This window comes from Zerene cesonia, unplaced genomic scaffold, assembly GCF_012273895.1.
Source record: "Zerene cesonia ecotype Mississippi unplaced genomic scaffold, Zerene_cesonia_1.1 Zces_u011, whole genome shotgun sequence".
NCBI classification, from domain to species: domain Eukaryota; kingdom Metazoa; phylum Arthropoda; class Insecta; order Lepidoptera; family Pieridae; genus Zerene; species Zerene cesonia.
In genome coordinates this window covers 78,624-88,693 of record NW_024045141.1, presented here as the reverse complement: position 1 = coordinate 88,693, position 10,070 = coordinate 78,624, and the positions used below count along the sequence as shown (strand labels likewise).

At 33.5% G+C, this 10,070-nt stretch overlaps 1 protein-coding gene across 1 annotated transcript; it reads right to left on the bottom strand.

Moving 5' to 3' along the window:
* Positions 1 to 4,109: 4,109 nt before the first annotated feature.
* LOC119839275 lies at positions 4,110 to 5,427 on the bottom strand. The gene has a single exon (XM_038365512.1). The coding sequence runs from the start codon at positions 5,319 to 5,321 to the stop codon at positions 4,110 to 4,112; it is 1,212 nt and encodes a 403-aa protein (XP_038221440.1). The 5' UTR covers positions 5,322 to 5,427.
* Between the last annotated feature and the right edge of the window lie 4,643 nt (positions 5,428 to 10,070).

Below are 10,070 nucleotides of genomic sequence, written 5' to 3'. Positions count from 1 at the left end.
TGGGACACAGGCCTCCTATTGAGGGTTCAGGCCATAATCCACCACGCTGGCCCAGTGCGGGTTGGCAGATGAATTGTTGTTATGCTTAAATATTCTTGTATGGTTTTCTATAACCACATTTGTTTGTGTTTTATGGTAAGAAGTTATATGATGAGGTACTTACCGGTCATTCTATATTATCTCTAATTATTGTTCTTTCTAGGAAGCTTATTGTCAATTGGAAGGTATGTGAAGTGTCTTACACTACAATGTGTTCTCTTTTATTAACTCTCTCTCTTTTATTATGGTCATAATGGTAGCAGTTGTAAGATGAACGGTAGCATTTTCTATTCATCGCATTCAGTTCTTGTATTAACACACTTTCTTTTTAAGTATGTACACATAATCATTGTTGTCGAGGAAAACTCTAATTCATTGCAATGAGTTCTTGTTACAATGAAAATTCTGTTGTTCTGTTGCCATCATTAGAAAACACAAGATTAATGAATCATTATCATAGATACACATATTTTTTCATGTGTTTAGTTAAAACATATTGATTTTTAGGAATCTTTAGTTAAAGGTAACATGCATGGGTGCATGTTGGAACGGGTTGAACTTTTGTCCCAGCCTTTTTGTTTTATCTTCATTTAGAATCTTTCTGTATTACTGTGTTCTTTGTTTTGGTGCTATGTATGTGTGTTTGTTTCTGGTAAATACATACATTTGGTGTATCACTTAAGATTAATGTATTTTTTTCTCTGTGGTACAGGTTAAAAGCAAGATCATTGTAATATTTGTTAACAAAGCTTTGTTATAATTAAATGTACTGAACCCATTAACGCCCAAAATGAAACTGCAGTATATTTTTCTATTGTTTTTCTATTTATTAGTCCATAGGGGATAAAATATGCTATATAAGAAAATAAAATGAAAAAAATGTTTTTACATATCAAGTTTTAGGGGTGTAGTCAGCCGTTTACAATGGACGCTTTAGGAGTGAAATTGTTTGAAACAAGGTCGTTCAACACATAGCGTTTTCAAACATATTTCGCAACGCCAGCGAATTCTTTGGTGACAGATAATACATCGCAATGGGTTTTCTATACGTTCAGGATTATGACCATTATTGTTCCGACCCCCCTAGTGCCGCTGAGGATGACGGACGGCTCTTAGTTTTCGTTGGACGTAAATAAGTCCGTGCAATAATTCGTCTGAAAAATAACTGGTCCATGTAAGTTATCTCTTGTTTAGTTTTACTGAGCTGTAGTCGCCAAGCATTTGATATCGCCATATCTAACAAATAGGTAAATACAACCCACCACCACTTTTTTCCTTTTATTGAAATCCGATAAAGGCTGATAGACTGATCCATTTGGTCAACTCCACCCATTCCTTTATTATAGTTGACAAACATTTTGGGTATATTTACGTCAACCTTTTGCTATCTGATGTTACACCATCGTTTGACTTTACCCAGAGGCTCTATGTCATCAAAATTAGTTCCCATTGTAACGACATTATTGTCCTTCCAATGTACCATAGTTATCTCATGCTTTGTATCAAAACTATAATCATATTCCGCCCTAGGCTTCTTCTTCATGTTTTTCACTGTGATCAGGGGACATTTGTGCGTCTGATTCTCTCGAACGGTTCCAGTACTTCTAAAACCTTTTATTAACATAATTTTAGCTTACAACTAATACATTTTAAGAACTAAAAAATAAAAATAAAAATTGCATTGGATATGTTCTATATTTGGATAGTATTTGTGATAAGGTGGACTACTAAGCATTTGCCTCTCCGTATTAGTGGAGAGGCGCCGGTTTTCAGTAGCCCCCTCGACTTGCTACGCTTGGAGCACCAGAACGGTCTTTTGGGTGGTAAAGTAAATATTATCATAAACGTTTATTATAATTTTGAGATAGGTAAATAAAAGAATAAATAATATTAACAATTCATAATATGTATATAGATAAAATCTTACCTGTACATACATAAGTTAAAGAAAAAGAATTAGTAATTTTTGATTAAAACAATACATATATATATATATAAGAAATATACATACACATATAAATCTCGACGTGAGACCCATAAGGTCTAATGTCGGAGTCGTCAACTTTTCAGAAGGCAAATAAAAATCTGGTTAGTATTTTCAAATAAAATCACATTTATTGTTCTTTTACGTAAATCAACGAATACTGATGTTACAGCAAATTTTTATGCCTATCATTTTTAGGGATTATAATATTAGAAATATTAGTATTAACTATACCTACTTTTTATAAAAAAAAACCATTATCCGACCTTATGCTTGTACATTTTGAGGTGAAGTCAAAAAGTTGTATTTCTAATTGAAGATATTACTTTGTGCTTGAATATTTTTTAAGTTATACTATTGGGTTTAGGGTTCTATTACAACATCAAGCATTATGTCTTATTTTATTTCAGTTTAGATAAGGTCAAAGTACCTACAATTAAATGAAATTTCTTGTGAATTTCTCAAAATAAAAATAAAAATAAGAAGCAGTGGTGGCTCAGTGGTGAGGACCTCGGCCTTCAAAATCGATAAGTCGGGGTTCGAGACCGGGCGAGTGCGCAGGAAATAAATTGATTTTTCAATTTATCTGCGCATGTAGATAACATCACCACTGCTTTAACGGTGAAGGAAAACATCGTGAGGAAATCGGCATGTCCAAGAATTAAAAGTTCGACGGCATGTGACATCTGCCAACCCGCACTTGGCCAGCGTGGTGGATTATGGCCTGAACCCTCATAGGAGGCCTGTGTCCCAGCAGTGGGAACATATATGGGCTGATGATGATGATGATGATGAAAATATAAAAGTAAAAGTAATCAGTTTTTATAATTTTTTATCTTAATTTTAATCGTCAGCTTCCGGGAAATCCGACACATTGCTTGAATGAGTCAATTTTTTATAGAACGGATGCAATTCCTCCGGTACCCATTGCAGCAATGTCATCAAATCATTACATTTAGCCGTCGATATGGGTTATTCATTTAATCTCAGTGTCGGTAAATTTTCTGGAAGCTCGAATCTTTTTGGAAGCATTTCGTATAAGCGATATTTCGGAAAAATCCTCAGCAAAAGTATTTTTGTAATACAAGATTCCGAATTGCTCTTGTCTAACTTGCAACCAAACACATTCTGATATTTTAAAGTCTTTTCCTTCCTTATTCTTTTTTCTTGCTACAAATGGCCCATTTTTCTTGTACAATGCAGTCACATCTTTGAAATGGTGCGTTTGCATTTCAAAGACATCAAATTTTCTCTTTCCTCCACAAGTTCTAATGAATTGAGACCAGTCTCGTGGTACAGCAATCTGCATTGTTTGAAAACATTATTATTACATATTTATATACAAAACGTCGTTTTTTTTTTTTTTGCTCTATTTGGGAGTGTATTTGGTCTACCTCCATATGAGTATGACCTTTCAGCATGAATTTGTGGTTTAATTTTAGATGTGAATATTTAATAAGTAACCACATGTAAGCCAATACCACCATTAAGCTTAAATTAAACTTTGTATTAAAAACATTGCGGTATAACCACTCCTTTGCTACTAAATTTGAAAGCATATCTTTTTCTGTCATCCACTCTTTGTATTGTTTATACATAGTAGGAATGTTTAATCAAATTGTAAGTTTATAAAATTTTATTAAAGTTAAATAAAAATTCAACAAGAAATCACATTTCCCAGTATTTTAAGTCGAGTGACTTTAGAAAAATTAATTTGTCTAATCGCTCGGGATCTAGACGACTTCGTCACTAGCAATATTTCCTGCAACAGAAAAAAGCCTGGAACATGGAACGGATGTTCCAACTATGCAAAAGTATTTGTTGGCAATCGGTGTTATTGAGCCGTACAAGGAATTTCTTTGGTGATACCAATATGTGATAGGGTCCGACGTTTCGAAGTCGACGACAGGCTGTGTTAAATAATGTTTTAATTCATCTTGTAAACCTTCTCCTTGACTTTCTGTTTGAAGTGATTGCAGCTGATTTCTTACCAACTTGTTGTGAAATTCCCAAATGTTAGATTCTTCTGCTTCCTTCATCTGGATTTCCAAATTTCTTTCTGGATTTTCATGATTTATATTGTTCTTTAATTGTTGTTTTGAACAACATAATTGTTGTTTGTAACAATCATATTATTAATTTTATTAATAACTCTGGAGCATGCTAATCTGTCAGAAAAATGAATTTTCTTGCACCTCGGATCCAGTAGTGTCGTGGTAGCTAACATATGAACTTGTTCCACTGTACTGAATCTCTTACTTAATTCTTCCAATATTAAATTTTTAGTTGCAGAGCCAACATCCGTTTTGGTCTTCATAGCACTATATGTTTTTAAAAGACAGGATACTATTGGTATAATTTTGCTTGATGTTACAAATTTTTCTACACATATTTCTTTTGTCACAGCTTCCACGGGTTTTAAAATATTTATAAGATCTCTAATACCATCCAGTTGACTGGCTGTTAACATTGGCGGAGCTTTCGGATGGTTAAGTAATATTGGAGCAAGTAGATTTGATAACTTTACAAATGGAACTAGCTGATAGTAAATTGAATTCCATCGCGTGCAAACTGATTGAATCAATTTGAGTGGTACTGCCACATCATTTTGCGCTTTACGAAGAGCATCAGCAACATTTACATTCTGTTTACAATATCTAGTTATGTCTTTTACAATGTTTAGTAACTGTTTGGTATTTTCAATACCACCTTTCTCGTCAAAAGGTTTTTGAGCTACCAAATTTAAGGTATGGGCGAAACACCATAAGGGCTTTTGTTTGCCAAATGCGATTGTTACGGCTTTGACGATATTCGCACCGTTATCAGTAACAACAACTGCGACTTTTTCTGAAGAAATGCCCCATTTTTCAGTCATTTTTAATAGCATTTGACTTAAATAATCAGCATTATGGGGCTCGGTTAAATGAGACACACCAAAATTAATACTTAATTGTTCACTTTCATTTATGAAATGTCCAGTTAAACCCATGTAGCTTCTAGTACTATGTGTATCTGTCCAGATATCCGTAGTTAAACATATTGACTCCACTTCTAAGAGCTTTTCTCTGAATTGCAAAGAAAGAACGTCATATTTGTCATCTATCATCTGTGTAATTGTCTGTCGTGAAGGAAGTTTATATAAAGGCACTGCTGTTTTCATCAGGTATTGGAAGCCTTCTTTTTCAATTGTATTTAACGGTAAAGTATCCTTGCAAATCATTAACATGATAGCATTATTTAAATCTCCATACTTTTTCCCGTTTGCTGGAAAAATAAACATTAAATTAAAGCTACACATTATCACTGCCCTTAAATATACTAGATAAACATAATAGACAAAGTAGGAAATTCATTATATTATAAAAAAATCTCACCACTAAATGTTTTAATATTATTAACACATGAATCCAAAGTTAGTTGATTAAGCTTTGATTTTTGCAATGATACTGATGATGAAGCTATACTTTCTAGGTCGGAATCACAGCACTCTTTTGAACTAGTCAAACTCAAAACATCATCTACTCCAAATTTCTCCGTTAATTTCGACGAAGTAGGGATATTATCATTTGTCTGAAAAGAATATTTTTTTATTTCAAATTAAATAATAAATACAATAAAAGGAAAAAACTTCAAGAATACACAAATTATAAACAAGCATGCATTGATAAAAAAAGGCATATGTAACGTGTTGTATGTAAGAAAAAGAAAGAGGTACACACTCGAGTTTGTTTTTTGCCACCACCGACCCTAATACCAATAACATCTTTTGCCACCACCTCCGATTGTGGTCGTTGACTTACAGACTTAATAGTATTTCCAGATGTTTTGACTTCTAGGTGACAATATTTGCATACGCCACTCGATCCCTTTTTTACAAAGTGATTCCATGTATCACTTTTAGTTGACATTTTATTTTAGGCTAAAAAGAAGAACAACAATATGGAAAAGTGTAAATTGCAACGTAGGTTAATTTCTCGATAAATCACTCACAATTTATCAAATTAAAGGAATGCTACACAAACACACACAATACTGTTTATTTCGTTATCTTAAAATATAATATTTACTCATACTATTAACTGTATGTTTGATAAATAAAATAAATTTACTGCACAGGCTGCACAGACAGACAGTGACAGAATGAATAAAAAATAATGTTAGAGTAACAGTGACAGTAGTGACAACTTTTTTTATTTTTATTAGTAAGTAACGCCATATTCTATACTGACAATGTCAGAATAAATATTTATGAACGCATTTGAATGTCAGTCTGACATTTAAATGCGTTCATAGATATTTATTTTATCCGTTCAAATTATCAATGCGTTCCGACAACAGCAAAATCTTCAGAGAATAAAATATCGTAGCCAATTTAGAAATTATATTGCTAGTTTTTAAATTGAATTGAATCGGTCCGATTCGAGGTGTTCATGCATCGATTCATCGAATCGATGTAGCATCCCAAATCGATCTAAAAAATCGATTATTTTACTCCAAATAATCGATTTTTCGATTAATCGATTTCAGATCGACATGCCTAGCACAAAGTATCTAGCACCTCCAATTGACTTGATCTCCATGGGACCACAGATGTCTGAATGTACAATTTGAAGTATTTCTGTTGCACGTGAACCCGTCGCAAATGGCAATCTTGACTGCTTTCCTTCACAACATGTCTGACAGCTTGACTTGCCTGTTGTAAAAGAGTCAGGATAATTCAGTCCATCCACTAAACCACAACGCTTCATTTTGTTCATATCTATACTGTTTAAATGGCCAAGTCTTCTGTGCCCTGTTTCCCCACTGACTTGAGTTGAAATCAATAAACAGTTCTGTGTTTGTAAATTAACTCTGTACACAACTAATTCGCCTAATTGATTTCTAATCAAACACTTGTTAGGCTCGAAAACTACACTGTTTCCATTCTTTATCATTTCACTTACTGATAATAGGTTAGTTGCGAGACTAGGTACACAAAACATATTTTTGACAGTAATGTTGTAGTTATGACTTGTTGTTATTTCCACGTCTCCAGAGCATAAATCAGGCACTTTTGTCTCATTCGCAACTATTATCTCAGATAAATTCTGTGAATAATTAGAGTTTTTCAACCAATCTTTATTCGCCGTCATGTGCATGCTTGCCCCGGAATCTATGTAGAAATCACTTTTGCTGAACTTTGCGCTAAGAAAAACAACGCTGAATGCGTTACTCTGTTTCTTATTATCTGTTTTCTCGTTCGAAAGTGGACACTGATTACGATAATGGCCTATCTGCTTGCAACGATAACATGTTATCATTTTGTTAGTTTTCGTATTTTTGACATTTGAGTTCGATGTATATCCGCCATTTTGACTGGTACTACTAATCATTCCTACGATATTATTTCCCGGTTTTATCGTTTCGAACACTAATATCACCGCCACTTACGTCCGTTTTTGTATGAGTAGTGGGATTAAAGTTGACGGTCAACTTATCATTTTTAATTATATGTTTTACCAATACTTTTCCTCCTATTTCCAAATAACTATCTGTCGCATTCTGTTTGAGATCTACATATGTATTCCTTTGCTTTCTTTCATTTGCAGATCACGGTCTGTCACCTCTTCGTCTATTATTTTGTACTCCATGTCTAGTGCTGCCGGAATCATGTCTCTAAACTGTCTTTTGTAAAATATTTAGGTTTAAAGACTTTATTTACTCTTAAAAACAAATTGCTCACTTAAATTGACTTCTATATTATCTCAAATTAATTTATGCTTAAACTAGAGATGTAATCTCTAGTTTAAGATAATTACATATTATAATCAACGGTTGGTCGATGGAGTCGGCGGCATGTGCTCGAATGGAGACCACGTCAAGGCAAACGTTGTATAGGTCGCCCAGCAGCGCGATGGACAGATGTGAAGATAGGTAAAAGTAGCGTTCTCTGGGGGAGGCCTACGTCCAACAGTGGATGGGGATAGGCTGAAGTGAAGCGAATCGACAAGCTACATTACTGTTATAATCTAAGTCATAGTATTTATATGATTTTTAGTAAAGTTTTAAATACATTGAGACTTTAAATTTTTTATTTTCTTTAGCAATCTGTTGAACAACTGTCCTCCTTCAAACAGTATATTAAATATTCTAATTAATTTATAATGAGAGTAGATTTTTGTTTTGGCTTCTTAAGTTACATTTTGTTGTTTTTGTTTATTGTTTATTTTTTATTAAGCTGTATTAAATATTCTAATTAATTTATAATGAGAGTAGATTTTTGTTTTGGCTTCTTAAGTTACATTTTGTTGTTTTTGTTTATTGTTTATTTTTTATTAAGCTGTATGTTTGATTGGGTTGAATTTGTTATAAAGCCTGGCATGTGGCATATGTGTAGATTTGTAGAAACTTTGTGTAATTTTGTTGATGAATAGAGTACTTTTGTAGAAGTTAAATAAGGGTATTTAGAAAGAGTTTTTATTATTTTATTTTGAGTTTTTTGCAGAGGTTTTAGATTTATTTTGTAGGCTGACCCCCATATTTCTTTTAAGTAATCTAGATGTGTCTTAATAGAGAGGTAAAGATCATAAAATGTAATTTTTTCGGAATGCAATGTGTTACTCTATGCAGTGATCTAAGTAATGTGTAAGTTTATTTTTGATATGATTAATATGTACTGTCCAAGAGAGAGAGTCTCTGTTTTCAGTCTGATAAATTTTAAGTCGGTTTAAAACGTCTCTATTTTGCCTCTCTACTTCCCTATTCATTAGAGGCCAATACGGTACTGTGTACTATTCTAAGTGATTTCACATTCCTGACAAAACTTCTGGAAAACTTCGCTAGTAAACTGATTTCCATTACCACGCGTCAGGGTTGCTGGATAACCTAGTCTAGAATAGAAAATATACATTTTTAAACTATCAAGTGACGTGATACTTCGCATTACTTTTATTTCCTTATATCTACTACAGTAATCTACAAGCATTAAGAGGTAAACGCGACTAGGAAGAGGTCCTAAGAAGTCTATGGCCACGTTAACCCAAAATTGAGCAGGAAGTACTCTTACAAATTAAAGATTTTGAAACGGATTTTAAACGCGATTTATTCATTAATTTTCAAATTAACCCGCCGTTTCGAATACTTTACAGTGAGCGTGATCACGGGAAGACATTTGTTAGGGTCTTAAAGGTCATAAGAAAATTGTTGTTTGTAAACTACCTCCACCTATTTTTCCTCCTAATACTCTACATACCAATGTAGAGTATTTTTCCGGATGTTGGCAGTATTGGCTGATAGTGTCTTCTAGTCTTTTGGTATGTCTGATATGGGGTTTTAAATTCTTGATAACAGGATCCCAGGTGTTGGAAAGCTGCAAACCATCTTCTCTATTGAAATTTGGATGTTTTTTAATTTTAATAGCCTCACGTACAAGTCTTTGGAAAAACTTATTTTCTCTGGCGAGGATTTGTTGTGGGTCGAATCGTAAGAAGTGGTTGTTGTCCAGAGTGTGTTCACATACCGCAGACCTTTTGTGACGCCTATGCTTGATATCCGCAATGTGTTCCTTCGGCTCGGCTCCCAATGCTTCTTTTTGTTTGGCCGATGTAGGAGAGACCACAATCACAGTCTTACTTGTACAAACCTGGTTCTTGTAAAGGAATATTACATTATATTTTTATTGCTTTGGTCTCAAGAATTGGTTCTTGTGCGGCTTGTATATAGTTTTTATTGAAGCTCGTTTTAGAATTCTTCCAATCCTGTCAGTGACACCCTTCACGTATGGTAGATAGGTAGGCTCGATCAACTGTGTGTGGCTTCTTTTAAATATGTTGTAGTTATACACACGTACTGGGAAATAAAAAAAACATTACAGAGGATTTTAATAAAACCACTTTATATATATGAAAATACGTTTTTATTATCTATTTTTACAATTGCGATGCTTCTTATATTAATTTACATTTCGGCTACAATAAACACTCACTGAAGGAAGTTGGATAAAATAAAGATACGCAATAGTCTTGATATAGTTTTAATATTAAACGTTTATGCGCAGTAACAAAGATAC

What these genes read in the sequence shown, in the direction of transcription:
- LOC119839275 (XM_038365512.1), bottom strand. Translation starts at nt 5,321, where the DNA reads ATGTGTAGCTTTAATTTAATGTTTATTTTTCCAGCAAACGGGAAAAAG.